We start from the raw sequence: 18,938 nt of genomic DNA, 5'->3' as shown, positions 1-18,938 counted from the left end.
TGTTCGTTTTCATGCTGTGTCAAGGGGAAAGGGCGAAATCAAACTTACCCTGCGAAACATTTCTCGTACATTTCCATTGCACTTTTAGTCAATTAAAATAAAACGGATACATTCAAGAATTTTTAAACAATTTTGCCACCCAAATTGAAATTTCAACACTTAGTAAGCACAACCTTTACCCTTTTTGTGCCAGCTGGATTTGAGGACATAACTGAATATGAACAAAAGTTTATATCAGACATCTCCAGCATTTTTTCACTACGTTTTTATCATTTAAAATGGGTTTACATTTTATTTTTCATTTAATATTTGTTTCTTTTCCCAAGCTTCACAATGATTAACAAAATGAATATCAAACCTAAGCCATTTCATGTAAATCACAGCTCAGTGTCAAGCAAATATCGTCACGATGGCCTCGGTGTGTGGGGGAGCGGGGTGGGCACAATGCATTCTTGTTTTTTGAGTGTTTTGAGCCAAGAAACAAGTTAAAAAGGTAAAAGATATCATCAAATCAATTTTAACCAGCTAATTTCCACGTGTTCTTCATGATTAAGGTCTACCTTTATTCGCATAACTATTTGAAAGTTCTGCGCAAATAATTTTTCACTAACTTTTCAAAAAGTAAGTGGTGGTCACTCAAGCGGAAATATTTTTCGACAGTTATATCGTCATTTGCCTATTAAATGGATCTGAACCAATGTTAAAATGTGGAAAAATCACCAGGATATTACCAATGTATAATTTTACAGGAGTGTAAACTTTTTTTGATACGCACTGTATATCCGTTTTATGAATTGTCCCACCATAAACTATCCGGGGGGGGGGGCACTTCCATTGACGAATGGATACCATGCGTGACCCAAAAAAACACGTAAAAGGGATCTCCTTTTCAAGATAGGGCACGTTACGTACGTAACGTAATAAGGGTGTCAAAAACACTAAAAAAATTGAAAAAATTTGCATATTTCGCTAGGAAAACTATGTGTTTACGGTCCAATTTGCGAGGGGTATAAAAAGACTATAAAATACTTTGTAAAGGATGTACTTTTTGACCCACTATTACGTGTTTAGGGTCCAATTTGAGCGAGGTGTGTGGGGTGGTACTAAGCCCAATGAAAGTAAAGGTTAAGCCGACGTCCGTGACATAACAATTAAGATATCGTTGTTCTTGTTTAGGGGTTCAATTCAGGGAATACTTGTCAAGGGTACCGTTTTGTTCCCAAGACTTGTCAAGGGTAGGGTTTCACACGCCAATACTAAATTGTTAAGGGGTGCTTTTCGAAACCCCATGGCCACGCATGGTATCCACTCGTCTATGGAAGTTGCCACCGGGAAACTATCTTGAACAATTAAATTTGAACCCTTTGCCCCTGAATGATGAGTAGACCTAATATCTTTTTTAGGGGTTTTTGGGTGTGTAGAACCAATTTTTTGTTATCTATTTTGCAAAATAAGGTAATCTTCAGGAAAAATTCAAGAGGGCCACCAGATGACACCATCTTGAAAAATTAACATTTGAATCCTTTGCTCCAAAATAATGATTAATACCTTTGTTATGTTATGTTGATTCCATTTTTGTTATTCATTTTGCAATTTAAAATCTTCTTTAAATCAAATAATAAAAAAAAGATGGCCGCCAAACGCCATCTTGAAAAATGTACTTCCCAATACTTATTATGTAGGAGCTCCTCTAGGGGGATTTCAGTCAGAATAATTCTTTTTTTTTTCATTTTAAGGTCGAGGTCAAGTCAGATGTAAGATGTAAGATGGTCACTGATGGTGGCCAGATTTCGTCATTATATAACCACTCACCTTAGAATGAAACCTCTTAAGGTTTGGGTTATGATCAAATTCTGATATTCTAATCAATGTTTTTATGTCCATCCATGCTTTTGTACTGAAGAGACTTCAAAGTATATTTTATTATAAAGGGTTTTCTCTACATTTTTCAGAAATGAAAGTGTCCAATGAGTTCCCCGAGATGGACTTTTATGTAAAATCTGACTAAATGAGCTTTGCTGTCACAGTGCTCCTAGCGTGTCTGAGTTCAGTGGCTTCTACTTGAGGCCAATTTGACCAGTTACATACAATCCATTGTTGTATTTTAAACAAATATTAAAATCAACAACTTTCTATAACAAATCTAAATACGGTAGAAATAGGGTGTATATTAATTTCTTGATTACCTTCCTTTATATCATTGGACTTTTAGACCTGACAAAAGCCTGGTTAGCAGGAGTGGACTATTTACCCTCCTGCAAAAGATAGGCTGTCCCAAAGACTGTTACAGATATAGTCCAGGATAGAAGAGGCATAACCTTGTATTTTCATATATATATATATACAATATTTTTTTCATGGTTTCTTGTCAATTCGAGGGTGCTGATTACGAATCTGAATGATGCTACTCGTGTAACCTTGAGCATTTTCCGCAAAATTGGCAAAATCCAATATGGCCGCCAAAATATTCAAATTACCCATGAAAATCTTAAAATTGCCAGCAGACTGGCTACAAAATGTATGTAATTGTGTTGCAGAAGTGAAATACTCTCTGAAAAAAACGATTTTGAAAAAAATATTTATTTTCTTGATATTCGAAATGGCCGCCATATACCCTATTATGTACAAAATGAATAGGGAAAACTATTTTTCACAAAAATGATCCCTAAACTGCAAGTAAATGTGATCTATGGACGAAGTAATGTATGAAAATCATCAATGCTAACAAGATATATCATTTATCATGTCATGTATGGGAAAATTGTTGTATTTTATATTCAAAATAGCCGCCACTGGCATGACTGGCCCAAAAAGTATTATGTACTATAGCAAATGGGGCAAAAACAAATCACAAGAGTGAGCACTAAAATGCATATTATTAAGATAAACGAGTGGAATACTGACTAAAAACATAATCGTTCACAAAATATATTGTTTAATATGTCATGTATGTGATAAATGTTGTATTTTGATGTTAAAAATGGCCGCCAAAGGCCCTTAAAGTATTATGTACAATGGGAAAGAGGACCAATGAAATCACAAGAGTGAGCACTGAAATGCATTTATTTGTGATAAATAAATGGGATACTGTCTAAAAAAACATAATTTTAACGAAATATATCATTCAGGTTTAAAATTTGTGTTATGACACTTTATTTTGATTTTCAAAATGGCCGCCATAGACATATATTGTATTATGTACAATGCGAACTGGGAAATCAAATTTTACAGGAGTGAGCACCATAAATGCACGTAATTCTGATCTATGAGTGAAATATATAACAGTTCTCTTGCCAGGTAGGTGAAAATACTGGATTTTGAAAGTCAAAATGACCGCTACAGGCCCTAACATTATTATGTACAATGTGAATAGGGACAAGTGATTTTAACAGATTTTCGCTTTGCTTGACTAAATGGTGGTGTATGAGTAAAATATTGTCTGAAAACATGATTACTAACGAAATATATCATATTATATAAAATTTATTTCAAAATTCAAAATGGCCGCCATATGCCCTTTTGTGAAAATTATCTGTCCTCATTCAAATTGTACATAATACAGTATAAGGGCCTATCATGGCGGCCATTTCCAATTTCAGAATGCAGCATTTGTCACCTTAAATGCAACAGATATGATATCCCTCGTTAGGAACCATGGTTTAAGACAATATTTCACTCTTAGATCACAATTATATGCAATACTTATAGTCAAGCAAAGCCAAATTCTTTCAAAATTATATGTCTCAAATTACAATGTACGTAATACTTCAAGGACCTATGGCAGCCATTTTGAATTTCAAAGTGCAGCATTTATTACCTCCATGATCAATATGTGATGTATTTATTTAGAAATCATATTCAAGACAATATTTTTACTCGTACATCTCAGCAACATGCATATTTTATGATTCCCACTGGAAATAAGTTTCCCTAAACGCATGTAACATAATTTAGTTAAGGCTTCTAGCGGAAATTTTGAATGTCAAAATACAGTATTTATAACTTACATGGCGGAAGAAATTTTATATTTCATAAAAATCATGCTTTCAAATAATATTTTACTCATACAAAAGGATTATATGGATTTCATAGTCAAGCAAATCCAAATTCTTACAAAATTACATGTCCCCATTTACATTGTATATAGATAATAATTATTAATACCTATATGGGCCCATTTGAATTTAACAATACAGCATTTATCTCATGCATGACAAGAGAAATTATATTTTTAGCTAGAAAACATGTTTTCAGACAATATTTTACTCGTTTATCACAATTACATGCATTTTATGTACTTATTCTTGTGAAAATTAGTTTCTCCATTCGCAATTTACATAATGTATAATGGGCCTATGGCGGCCATTTTGAATTTCAAAATACAGCATTTATCACATAAATTGCAACTTAAATATTATATTCAGTTAAACTCGCTTATCTTAATAACATGCATTTTAGTACTCACTCTTGTGATTTTCTTTTGTCCGCATTAACAGTATACATAATACTGTCAGGGAGTTTGGTGGCTTTTTGAATACTAAAATGTTTCATTTATTACATACATCACATAACAAGTGATACATTTCGTTAGCAATCGTGTTTTCATCCATTAGTTCACAAAAAAAATCACAATTACTTGCATTTAGTGCTCACTTTTATGAAAATTATTTCCCTCCATTCATATTGTACATAATGTTGAATACAGCGGTCTATGGCGGACATTTGAATATCAAGAAAATAATATTTTTTCAAAAATCGTTTTTTCAGAGAGTATTTCACTCCTGCAACACAATTACATGCATTTTATAGCCAATCTGCTGGCAGTTTTATGATTTCATGGGTAATTTGCATCGTTTGGCGGCCATATTAGATTTTGCCAATTTGCGAAAAATGCTCAAGCATTAAAGGCTGCGTTCTTGACCTGACGCTCTTTAGGATCTTCGTTTCTCCACTGTGTATTTGGCGATTGCACAGTAGGCATCTACAGTGCGTCTCAAAAAAAAAAACTATACACTTTTGAAATGGCTGCCAAACAAAAAATATGTCACCTTTTGGGAAAAGACCGATATAACATGGAAAGCCAATAGAGACAACTTTCAAATGACACCACAAATTTGGAAAATTATTCACGCTTGAGTGAGCACAACCCACTTACACAGAGGGTATGAAAATTAGGCTGGGCAGGAATTAGACATCAATATCTTTCAGTTTTTGAGAGGCGAGTCCCTTGGAACTTGCAAAGTTGAGGGTGTTGTGATAAATGAATGATTTTTTGGTCAAAATTCATGAATTGAAATTTAATGCATGAGTGAACATGATTTGCAATTTTTAGTGCAGCATTTTTCTTTTTCATGTGAATCTCAGCAGTGTACTCATGGGAGTCAGGAGAATAGGGGTGAAGTGAGTGAAGATGGTTGATGGAACAAGGGTCAAAAGAACATTTAGCCCCCCCCCCCCTTTCTCCCCTCCTGAGAGACTAGGCTTTGCTTGGGTGGGCAGGATATTGCATTCCAGTTTTTTGAGAGGTGAGTCCTTTGGGACTTGCAAAGGTAAGGGTGTTGTGCTAAATTAGTGTTCAGTTAAGATCCGTTTTGGTTCCGTAAGCGAGTGTCATGAGTTAATGAATTGAAATTTTATGCATGAGTGAACAGGAATTGTTATTTTAGTGTAACATTTCAAGTTTATTATGCGGACCCTAGCTGTGTGTTCGTGAGAGTCAGAGTAATATGATGGTACCTTTTGCATGCAAGGGGGCGAGATGGGGTAAGACTTAATTAAAATGTCATTCTTCTTTGTGTTCTTTTACAAATTACAAGTCAACCCACCCCTCCATCCCCCTCTCTCCCTCTCTCTCTCTTTCTCCTGTATTCAAAACTTAACTGCCAATTCCCCAGTGGGTGATTGGTAAGTTTTTGTTGTTGTTGAATGATTACTAAGAATATGACTGATTATGATTTATGAAATAATTCATTAAAAAAAGAAAATGTTTTATTGATAATTTATTGAAAGAAATCTGAATTTTTGATTGATCACTTTGATTGAGTTGATTCACTGATAAATTGTTGATTAAATGATTGATAGGTAAAAGTTGACAACCAAAAATTCAGCATTCATTATTGAGTTGACAGTCCGCTCTGGACTTCATGCATACATGTAATAGCAACCAGTCTCGGTCTCAACAGGAGGGCGGGGGAGGGGGAAATCTGTAGGAAGAAGGCTAAAAGTTCTCTTGACCGGTTGACCCTTATCCCATCAACCTACTTCACCCACTCGAGTCCTACCTCACCCATATTCTCCTGAGTCCCATGAACACATTGCTGAGATCCCCATGATAAAGTTAAAATGCTGTACTAAAAATTGCAATTCATGTTCACTCATGCATTAAATTTCAAATTAATAGGTCATGAGTGATCATTAATTTATCACAACACCCTCAACTTTGCAAGTTCCAAGGGACTCGCTTCTCAAAAACTGAAAGAAATTGGGAGTGTAATTCCTGCCCAGCCTAATTATCATACCCTTTGTTTAAGTGGGTATTGCTCACTCAAACATGAATATTTTTTCCAACATTTTGGTGTCATATGAAAGTTGAGTTTATTGGCTTTCCATGTAATTATGAAGAGTTTAGTTGCAAAAGGGGTTAGGTCAACTTTGGACCATTCCGAGAAAAACCACGTTTTTATTCTCACTTATTGCAATATTCTTATGAGAAACTAAATTGTCATGATGTACTACCCTATCATATGAACATAGAATTGGGTATAAAAGAAATATACCTGTCTTCAATTTTTTTCTATATATTAAAAAAAAAATATCATTGTGGACCTAACCCCTTTTGCAAGCAAACTGAAATGAATCCAATCTCTTTTGATTAAAAAAGTGATTTTTCTTTGCCACTTTTATTCACGTTTTCATTTGAATTGAAAATTTTCTTTGGTATCATCAGAGGTTTTGAGACAGAAAACAATAAAATTTATGAAAAATGGACCTAACCCCTTTTTACAAATGAGCTCTGCAGAAGAGTTTGGTTGCAAAAGGGGTCAGGTCCACTCCAAGAAAATAATTTTTTTTTAATTCTCCCATATTGTAATATTCTTATGCGAAATTAAATTTTCATGATACTCTAACATGAGAACATAAAATTTGGTATAAAAGAAATCTACCTGTCTTCATATTTTAAAAAAATATTCTTTTTCAAAAAAAAAATTGTGTGGTCCTAACCCCTTTTGCAACCAAACTGAAATGGACCTAATCCCTTTTGAAAAAAAGTGATTTTTCTTTGCCATTTGAGTTCATTTTTTAATGGGAATTTCAAATTTTCTTTGGTATCATCTTATAGAGCTACTAAAAATCTATACATTCAGACAAAAACAAATCAAATATGATGAAAAATGGACCTAACCCCTTTTGCAAGTGAGCTCTTCATATATAAGTCTCTTCCCCCAAAGTGACATATTTTTTATTTGGCGGTCATTTCAAAAGTGTATATTTTTTTTGTGAGACGCACTGTATACCTTACCAGAGTAGTTTGGAAACTCTTCAAGGTTCCCATTCGTGCATGAGATGTACACCGACGCCGGCCCCCTTGCCTCTCTCCGAGAAGAGGGGCAGCAAGACCTAGTCAGGTGCCTGTCTTGTGCATGCAGGAGTTTGGATTAAACATCAGCCTGAAGAAGAATCAGAAGAAATTCTGACTCAAAGCACTGACTCTCCAACAGCTATATCTCTACCAACAGCACTCGTCTGAAGGTGATGGACTCCTTTCACCTACATTGGTTCGACCATCTGTCTCCAGCTCCCTTTTATTGGGAGCAACAGCCAGCTGACCCACAATACCAAGCTGTGCGTTTTCCGGCCCTTGAACGTGTCCTCAGCGTCGCTCATCCTGTATGGAAGACAGTCCTGGACAACGTCAGCCAGTTAAAGCATCTAAACATCTTTTCTATCACCTGTCGCAGACGAATCCTGCACAATGACAGGACAGATTGACAAATACAGCGGTCATTCAGCGTGCTGGCATTCCCAGCTCATTCTCGGTCCTTAGTCAAAGGCGCCACAGATTAGTGGTTGGGGCATGTTCGCCGCGTGGATCATGGGCTTATCCCATGAAGACAAGATGTCAGGTGAGCAGGGTGATGGGTCTCGTCCCATTGTTAATAGCTCCATGGTGAGACCACACATCCGTTACAAAGACAGTTGCAAACGTGACATGAAACCTGCCGCCATAGAAATAAAAACTTGGGAAGGTGTAGGTGATAGTATATAGCTATGGACAACTGTTAGTGTAGGTGTCAATACGGCAGAAACTAACCAGAATAGCTAGAAGGAAGGCGAGGGCAGCATCTCTATCTGAACCTGTCTCAAAACCTGAACCTGTGCCAGAGACTGCCACTCTAGACATGCTAGAGTGGGGCTTTCCAGCCATGCACTCTCGAAAATGTAAGATCTAGCGCTACACATAGTCTCTCGAGACGAATGGATGCCTACCTATTATTGGACACTTTGATGTTTTGAAAAATATGGAGAAAACGACTTTTAATTCAAGCAATAATTAGTTCAAGTTCCATTTATTCAAAAAACCAGACATATTATGAGTACATATCAATGATCAGATGGTACAAAAAAATACATGATACAATATGAAAGGTTTTCTAGGACCCCGAAGAAGCACAGCTTGTGAGTGGGGCCCTATACCTCTAAATAAGATGTAGATCTAAATGTATAAAGTGACAAAGGAGAATACATAATAAACAGATATATCGACTGAAAATATGTACAAAATGTACATTAAAGAAGTGTCAACATAAACACAAACACACTCTCACACACACCCGCACACACACACACACACACACACACACATGACTAGGGTGGCCAACTACGAGATACATGTAAAACATAATAGACTCTATGGAAGAAAAACTTTCTAAATTAACTAAGATAATAGATTGTCAAAGAGGTATTTTTTACATTGCACTTTAAACCGATAAAGAGTTGTACAGTTCCTAATATCAGAAGGTAACCTGTTCCACTCCGTGATACAGGTTGTTATGAAAGAATTTAAGGATACATTAGTTCTTACATAAGGTCGGTGGATAAAGTTATGTTGACGTGTATTGTAATTGTGTATCTGAGAGTTATGGGGAAATAAATCTTTTAGTTGGCAAATTTGGGGGAAAAATGAAGATTAAACATGAAAATCAGACAATTAAATGCAACTAACTCGTCAAAAGGGAGCAATTTTAGCTGAAGGAATAAAGGTTTACTAGGGTGTCTGAAAGTCGAATTGGTGATGAGCTTTATGATTTTCTTTTGTAAAACTTTTAGTTTGTCAATGTAAGTCTTAAAAGTATTACCCCATGCAACATTGCAGTAAGTCAGATAGGGAAACACAATGCTGGTGTATAAGATTCTTAGAATAGACCCAGGTAAAACACACCTTAACCAAGTCAAATGCTCATGAATAATTACTCCTAGAAATTGAATATGCTCACTACGAGCAACATTGTGGCCCCCAACATCAAGAATATTGACAACGTCTGGAATAATTTTGCCTCGTGATCGAAAAATAATACATTTAGTTTTCTTAACATTTAGCAAAAGTCTATTACAACAGAACCATGCAAGTAACTTTTTAATTTCTACATTTGCACTGAACTGAATAAGAGTAGCAACGTTTCTATCAGACAATAGTAGACTTGTGTCATCAGCAAACAGAGAATACAAAAACACATTTGATGAGTTAATGATATCATTGACATAGATTAAAAATAACAAAGTACCAAGTACCGAACCCTGGGGCACGCCATAGTGAATATTACCAGATTGCGATTTAACACCATCAACCATGACATATTGTGTACGATCTTGTAAATAGCTTTGGAACCAAGCCAATGCTACTCCGCGTACTCCATAGTGCTCAAGTTTACTAAGAAGGATGACATGGTCAATCGTGTCAATTTTATAATAGTATTTAATAAATTGAAAACACCCATGCTAGTAGAGAAGTGTTTTCGGAAACCATGTTGCTGAGGGATCAAAATGTTTCTTTCCAACAAAAACCCGTTCAATCGCTTGTAAACAATCTTCTCCAAGAGCTTAGAAAATATTGGCAAAAGAGCTATAGGTCTGTAATTAACAATATTCTTCTTGTCATCTTTTTTGAAAACAGGAACAACCTTAGCCACCTTAAACTTCGACTGGACTATCCCATGTGACAAAGAATTATTAAAAATAACACACAATGGTTCAACAAAATAATGAATACATTCCTTAACAACCCTAGGGGCAATATCATCAGAACCGCTTGACTTTGATGACTTAAGTGATGAAACAAAATTAATGATTTCAGTGACAGAAGTTGGTTCAAGAAACAGAGAAGAGAAGGTAGTCATAAAATACCTGTTTTGCTAAGCGAAGCGTCCTAACAAGAACATTTTTATATCTAACATATTTTGTTTTATTTGAATAATTTGGCATTTTGACATATTTCGAATATAGATTATGTTTGCGATTGATTGATTTTAGTAAACCACTAGTAACCCAAGGGTTCTTGCTTTTCTTCTTGTCACTTTGACGAGAGGGAAACATTGATCATACAAATCAGTGAATATACGAATAAAATATTCATAGGACTCATCAGGATTATCTAGCAGGTACGATCCTGCCAATCAGTTTGCAGTAGATTTTGTTGAAAGGTCAAAATCCTTTGGTCTGTGATTAATCGTTTAAATGAGGCTTGGTTGTTTGATCTGTCATCAACAAAATCACCCTTATTAACACAAAAATTGGCAAATGATCTGATGTATCTGAGCACAAGATACCAGCATCGAAATCATTATGGATACAGTTGGTGAAAATATTGTCTATCAGAGTTGCTGCATTTCGTGAGATTCGAGTGGGCTTTGATATAAGAGAAAATAAACCAAAATAATTCATCAAGTCAGCAAATTCTTTGACCTTAGCATCAGAATTATAATTTAGCAGATTAATGTTAAAATCACCAATAATATAGACATCTTTATTTTCTCTGCTAAGAGTCTGAAGCTGCAACTCAAGGTTTTCACAAAAGGATGTACTATCGTTATTTGGTGCTCTGTATACACAACCAATCACTGACTTTTTATTACTCAAAGACAATTCAACAAAAATAGATTATATGTTTCTTCAGTAAACAAGTATGGATGGACATAAGAACGTAAAACATTGATAAGAACACCGGAAATGGACCATAGCCCATCAGACCTTTATAGGTTTCATTCAAATATAAGCGGTTAATGCCGAAATCTGGCAACTATAATTATTCTTACTGAAATCCCCTCACATGAGCTCCTACACATAAGTCTCGGAAAGTAAATTGTTCAAGATGGCGTTTGGCGGCCATCTTGGATTTAATCTGAAGATGATCCTTTATTGCAAAAATAATAACAGAAATGGAACCAACATACCGAATAACCCATGAAAAGAGGTATAATTAATGATTCTGGGGCAAAGGGTTCAAAAGTTAATTTTTCAAGATGGCGTACGTCTGGCGGCCATCTTGGATTTGAGCTGAATACGAACTAATATTGCAAAAAATGATAATAGAAATGAACCCTACACACCCCAAAACACCCTACCAAGGGATTCAAAAGTTAAGTTTTCAAGATGGCATCTGGCAGTCATTTTGTCGAATGTCAAATCGACTAAACATATTTACAATAAATATAGATCGAAAAAGTTACGGAAACAAATCGTATCCCCCCAAAAAAAAAAAAATTAGATAGAATAGATAAATAAATGAATAAAAAATAATTCAATAAAAATTGAATAAAAATAACAAAGGAAGCAAAAAACAACAACGAAGCAACCAAGAAAACAAACTATGAAACTTTTTGACGCTCTTGTCAATGCTTGATAATAACAGGAGAATGGGGTTCGCTGATGCTGTTCACATCATCAAAAAGAGCATCTATCTGCAAATTTATTCAAACTTCGACGTCCTAGCCACTAATAGAGAAATATCATGTCATGACGAAGAGCATGCCTGGTGGAACTGCGAACAGCTGGAAATAGAGCCTGCAGGGTTTCTATCAACCTCCGATGAGCCTGCAGGGTTTCTATCAACCTCCGATGAGCTGGCGGTCGGCCTTGTCTGTAGACCATGTACGTACACTGACTATTATATATATATTTTTTTCTCTCTCTCTTTTGGGAAATATATTGGATATTTTTTTTTATTGATATATACATTTCCATTTTAAAGTGGGTATACATCTCAATGAAAAGTGACGTAATGTGTTGAACATATCCCGTTGACCCCATTGACTGTTTTTATTATATTAAAGTAAGAATTCAATCGTTTTTTCTATGCTGCAGTATAAGTTCAAAGAAAACATCTTAGGCGATCTATTTTACTAAAATTTAAATTTTTAGAATTGCGTTTTATCATCACCATTTGCATAATGACTGTGTTCCTTCTGTCATGCTGTCAATAATTTTATTGCTGTATCACCTGACAAAGTGTTGCATCAATACTTATATTTAATCGTCATGCTAAGTAATTGCAATATTGATAGTTATCATTATCATGATTTATATATTTGTTAAATGATTTCACTGGCAACGATTCGAGCAAATGAATCGAATTTTGAAAAAACAACTACAGTATATGTTCACTCCAAGGAAAGAGACACAGTTCTCCACGAGAAGAGATTCGAAGACTAAAAGCTTACGTATCTGACGTGGTTTCTATTTATCATTTAAAATCTGGGCCCGTTGCATAAAAAGTTACTATTATGGTATAAATTTGCCCTCAAATGGTAACTACCATGTTAACACTGATCAGCAGCCAATCAAAATCAAGGATTCCATTCAAGTTACAGTAATGGTAAATTTTATGCGACGGGGCCCTGGATGAAAAATTGAATAAGAGTATAATGAAGTTCTTTCTTTTTTATAGAAACACCAACAATTCGAATGCAATGGCCTGATAAGAGGGTCCCCTAAACTGTGGCAGGAAATTTCTTTTAATTATGCAAAGATATCTTACTGGCAGGAGAGCGCAATGTGTAAAAATGTATTTCATGATCATCAGAATATTTTACACAATTATAGATGCATGTACATGTTATGTGTATTTCGACAAAATATTGTTGAATGTGAAAAAATGTCTTGAAGAAAGAAAGATCGCAGAGAATAAGATTGGTGTGTGTGTATGGGAGTATATATATATATATATATATATATATATATATATATATATATTTATACACACACACAGATGAAGAAATTATAATTCTTGGTTCTAAATCGATAATTACTTATCTTCGACTAAGTACGTTTTAATGTCGTTATTTTTACGGAAATTTCAGAGAGAAATACTACGTGCATAAAATATTATGAATACAAAAATTGCACAAAGGTCTTGCCTCTAGAAAATAAAGTGTTATTCACTATTTTTAATCAATATTCACAAGTTCTATTATCTTTAACATGGCATATTCGCTCTCTGATCATGATTTTTTTTTCTTCAAATATTCATCTACCTCATGGCATCATTGAAATTTACGATTTTTTTTTATTGATTTGTTTTCACTGAACAATATACTCCCAGTCAACTCAATCGCAAGTGTTACATCTTTTGACCACTGGTCCATGGAAATGGTTTTGCCCAACATTCCTAGGGAGGAAAGAACTCCAGATGAACCCCTGTCTTCGCGTTCTACCGGTGGGCACCTTGGTAGCATGACAACCACTACGACTACAGCCTCTCCTCCACACATTCCGATGAATCACACGGGACACTCCCGTGAACACAGAAGAAGTGTATCAGCAGTGGCCACCTGCACACTTTACGGGAGTTTTTTCTCGCATAGCTTGGATGACATCACTTTGCACAATTGTGACATGTTCCAGGATGAGCGAGGTATATTATGTGCAAAGACTGATGTGGATTTTATTTGTTTACTTACTTATTCATTATTATTGTTATTTATTATTATTATTTATTTTTTATTTTTTTTGGGGGGGGCATATTCCAATCTAAGATACTTAATTTCGGAATGTTAAAGTTACATTTTGTCCTAGTTACAAAATGCTCGAAACAAAGCTTCCGTTGGTGTCAAAAAGGTTAGATCATGAAGGATTATCTTTTTTTTATTGAAAAAAGGTGAAATGAAACTCGTCTGAATGGAGAAACTGCCTGTAACACCTGCCTATGTTATCAATTATACTAAGTGGATACTACGATATATAAAATGAAAGAGGCCAGAGATATAATAGCGTAGTACCCATTGCAAGTCTAATGTTTTAATATGCCCTTTTTATGCATACTTTGTGCGAAATACAGAACCACTTGATGTAAAATCAAATGTATGTATTTGAAATTTGAAATGTATTAAATCAGTGTAATGAAAACTCCGCGATCTCCTATAACTTTCCATTATTTTTGCAGGCCCAGTTAATGGTGCTCTACTTGCTATCTCTGGAACACAAGAGATAACGTTTCCTGGGATCGAGAGCAAGACACATGGTTTAAACCTTTTCTGCGTCGACGACCAATGCCCGGATGGGTTTGCCCTTGCCTATTGGTTTACATTGCCGCCCTGTACAAAGCCAGCTATAACCATATCGATAACTAATGGATTGCAGAAATGCTTTAAACTGGCAAGTAACTTAAAGTGCAGTCGAGTATAGCCCAGAGACCCGCAGAATAATGAATGAATGACAAATGCCATTACACCTCCCAGATATCCAAACGACCAAGGATTTCATTAAATTTTCGTCGCAAATTTCTCATTGCATATACTTGAAACACACCTTCAAGACAACCAACACCGTTTCCACCCTCAACCACCCTCATTAATATATATATAAAATGAGGAGATTGTTACGAGACGTATAGCTTTCAGATCGGAGTTTATTCGGCATGCAAATATTACCCCTCTCTTTGTTTAATTGTATTATTATTATTATTACTATCATTCGGCATTTGAACAAAATGAAGTTACAAGGTAAACACATGAGAAGAAACAAATACAGTACAAGTCAAGGTTGCCTGGGAAGGGGAAAAGTAAAACAAGGTACTGTAGCCCACAGGCTTTCCAACCCGACCTGGACTTGTAAGGTGACATCCAAGAATAAAACACTATACATTCATGTGAAACTAAAAATCTGTTTGCAACCAGTTTCTACGTTTTAGTCAATATAAATAGTATTGTTTACCCTGTCACTTTTTTATTGTTTTTATTACTACGTGTACACATATAGGAAGCCGTGTCGCGAATTCGTATGAAATATGACGACGTCAACGATGACGGACAGATAACGATGTCAACCGTGGACTGGGCAATGGACGACATACCTGAATATTCTTCGGAGTTGCTCTACTCCAGAACCTTCACATCAACACCCTACGAGACCACGCCCTGTCCTGGGTGCCGATGTAGGGATCTAGTCTGGAACCACGTGGCCCTCAACATCCATCGATCAAGCAAGGCCTTCCTTTTCATTAAGAATTAAGCTTTATCAATAATCTATAACTGAAGCAATATTAATTTGATATTTAATAGATTAATAGTGAATTAAAGTTTCATGAATCTATGTATCTATCTTGATTTTTTATAAAACCTGAGATTATATAAAATAGTACTTTTGATACTACTAAGTACTTCTACTAATACTACTATTACTACTACTTCTACTACTATTACTACTACTACTACTATTACTACTACTACTACTACTACAACTACTGATAATAATAACATTAATAATGGTGTTATTCTATTTAGCACACACGCCGTTGGAAGACGATCATTGCGCTAGCCCGCATCAACAGTTCCTTTATATATACACACGGAAAAACCACAAATTTCATAAAATGTTCAGAAAGTTATTTTTTATCTAAGATAGAAACAGGATAACACACTTAAATTACCAATTATAACACTATTTTACCAAAGGTAGTGCTGAGTGAAATACTCTCACTAAAGATAGCACATAGTGTAGCACACTGTAATTCGCATACTCTAGAGAATTATAAGGCCAATATCATTTTGTCAACTCAGAACATCATCATTATGTTTGATGGGCAAATGTACAGACATCACATGATCTCTTGCTTCCAATCTTAGGGCAGTATTTGTGGTATCTGGAATAGGTTACTTTTGTTTTTATTATTATTGTTTCTTTTATTATTATTATTAATATCATTACTATTACACATTATTGTTCATCTTGCTGTAGTCCATTGTCACGATCAACGATGATTGCCTCATATTTTCGTCATTTTTGTTTATAATTTTCGCACTTAGACATGACCTGTGAGTTATACATCAACGGGGAACCCGAAGTATTTGATTGCAACCCCCTTCAAGATTGTCTGTCCTCGGTGGAAGGACGTCTTAACCTTGTTGCACAACTAGGAACTGACGTTGGTTTGGACGAGGTGGGACTATGGCGAAGGCCGCTTGATGAGAACGAGGTGAAGTCATTGTATCACCAGCCAACTGATATCCCAGAAACCTTCACGGGAATCCCGCTTTGGGCCGTACCGAAAAGGGGTAAAAGAAAACGTCTTTGCATAATACTCGTATGGTGATGATATACTGCCACTGCTCTTGATGATAAAAGTGATGGTGATAGTGATGATAATACTGATTAAATTTTCTTACACCCCCGCTCCCAGTTTTCGTATGTACTAATATCCATACCTGGGGCCTGCTATAGGAGGAGTTGGAATTCCAATGAAATCGACGCAAATACCAAATGCACTTTCTGATTGAAAATCAAGATTTTCTTTCAAGTCGTTTCACTGCAATTCCTTCTGCAGAGCTAGGATCCGTTACCATGGTTACAAAAAGTAGTAACACATTCCCTGCATTCACATGAGATGAATAACGTCGAAAGTAAATATATTTTCTTCTGACGAAAAAGAGGCATACCCTATTTCTTCGTCGAGTGATTACTTCGAATTTCAGAAGAAGTAGAAGTCATTTTGCTATTCGAAATCGTAACAAATAATCACGGCTCGCCGTACAACAGGCTTTTGGTCAGCAACCATCCCAAAAAGTTGGTTACTTGTCCCACTGACAGACAGTGTGCTACAGTGTGTTCACAGTGTGGATCGCAGTGTGAAATCACCTTCACACTGTTATATTTCACATTTCAAAAGTGTATCACGATCACACAGTCGACCATGTGAACACGCTGTGAACTGTCAAATTGTCGAGATGTTCTCAGTGTGTAAATATCTTCACACTGTGTAATTTGAGCATTTTAACAGTGTGATCATATTTTCACAAAGTCCTATACTATGTGAACACATTGTGATCACACTGTGTGACGCCGTCTATTTCCAGTAGGGATGAGCTAACCAACTGTTGGTTAACTATAATCCCAATTCCATTTTTGCGTGCATTTTTTTTTTGGGGGGGGGTAGTAAGTTCCCCAGGTAACAATACAGCGTTGGACCAACGTTGGATCAACGTTGGGAATTTTTTTCCCAACGTTGCCTCAACGTTGGCAGGCCAACGTTGCATCATCGATAGAAGTGCACGCGCATACATCGTCAGACCAACAACATTTCCAACGTCAGTTCAACGTTGTCCAGCAACAATGTTTCAACGTTGTCTGGCAACGTTGATCCAATGTTGGCTAAATAGTCAAATACAACATTGCTACAACGTTGGTAAGCAACGTTGCATCATCGATAGAAGTGCACGTCCATACATCGTCAGACCAACAACATTTCCAACATCAGTTCAACGTTGTCCACCATCAATGCTCCAACGTTGGTATAATGTCGGCTGAGTCATCAATAACAGCGTTGCTGCAACGTTGATGGGCAACGTTGAAGCAGCGATGGACATGCACTTGCATACATCGTCAGTCCAACTAGCTATGTTTACAACGTTGGTTCAACGCTGTCCAGCAACAATGCTCCAACGTTGTCTGGCAACATTGCTCCAACATTGTTACAACGTTGTCACTACGTTGCTCCAACATTGCTCCAACGTTATTCCAACGTATGGCAGTAATTAACAAAACATTAATTGGTTTCAAGGTGAAGTCCACCATTACAACTCTACACTCTAATCTTCATCATCATGTCTTATCCTATCCTAAAATCCTACATCCTAATCCTATATCCTATTCCTATCATCCTACACCTATCCACTGTATCCTGTCATTGACTCCTATATATAGAGCAACTTTGCTATACTCGGCAGAATACAGTTAATATAATTTTCCACACTTAACCTTGAATATTTCACTTAGAATAATATGTTTTGATTATAAATGATATGGTAATGGAGCCACATACTTTTCTGAAACTTTTCATGGTGGAAATATTGAATAAACATAAATACTCTAATTATTATCGCAATATTACCTAAAATTTTGGTCATTTACTGATGTAATGAATATTCATGAGTGCATAATCATTGTACAGGTGAGGCAGGTATGGCGGCGTTGGTCCAATGTTGGTCCAACGTTGGGTGACGTTGATCCAACGTTGGTATAATGTTGGTCCAATGTTGATGGAAAGTTGATTAAACTTTAGTCCAATGTTAGTCCAACGTTGGCGTAAACGTTGATTCAATGTTTGTCTAATATCGGTTAAATGTTGTTGTAACGTTGATTCTTTGTTGGTCTAATTTTAAACAAATCCAACGATGCGCCATCTCCATCAAACAGTTTTCAACACTGTGCCATCATCATCTGTCACCTGTTCATGATTCTATCAAAAAACATTACAACTATTATTACAGCTATTCATTTCTTTTCATTCTTTCTGTTACAAGTCTCTTCACATAATTAAGAGGAATCAAGAGAATTACGTGTGATATTTATTGAGGCCTTTGTAGCATTCAAACTTTTTTGACATCCTCTTTTTCTCAAACAAGACTAATACCAAAAAAACATATGCATATGTAATAAGAATTAAGATGTAT

The 18,938-nt window shown here is 35.8% G+C and overlaps 1 protein-coding gene across 1 annotated transcript in view; it reads left to right on the top strand.

The window, feature by feature from the left end:
* Positions 1-11,911: 11,911 nt before the first annotated feature.
* Positions 11,912-18,938, top strand: part of LOC129254354 (adhesion G-protein coupled receptor D1-like) — a 43,781-nt gene continuing 36,754 nt past the window's right edge. Inside the window, exons 1-5 of the mRNA XM_054892814.2 lie at positions 11,912-12,144; positions 13,595-13,906; positions 14,435-14,646; positions 15,250-15,472; positions 16,296-16,544. Of these exons, the coding sequence (XP_054748789.2) occupies positions 13,636-13,906; positions 14,435-14,646; positions 15,250-15,472; positions 16,296-16,544 (955 nt within the window). The 5' untranslated portion in view covers positions 11,912-12,144; positions 13,595-13,635. The remainder of the gene's footprint in view (positions 12,145-13,594; positions 13,907-14,434; positions 14,647-15,249; positions 15,473-16,295; positions 16,545-18,938) is intronic.

Source organism: Lytechinus pictus, chromosome 2, assembly GCF_037042905.1.
Source record: "Lytechinus pictus isolate F3 Inbred chromosome 2, Lp3.0, whole genome shotgun sequence".
Taxonomy (NCBI): Eukaryota; Metazoa; Echinodermata; class Echinoidea; order Temnopleuroida; family Toxopneustidae; genus Lytechinus; species Lytechinus pictus.
The sequence above is the reverse complement of the archived record's forward strand: the minus strand, read 5'-3'. Positions and strand labels throughout refer to the sequence as shown.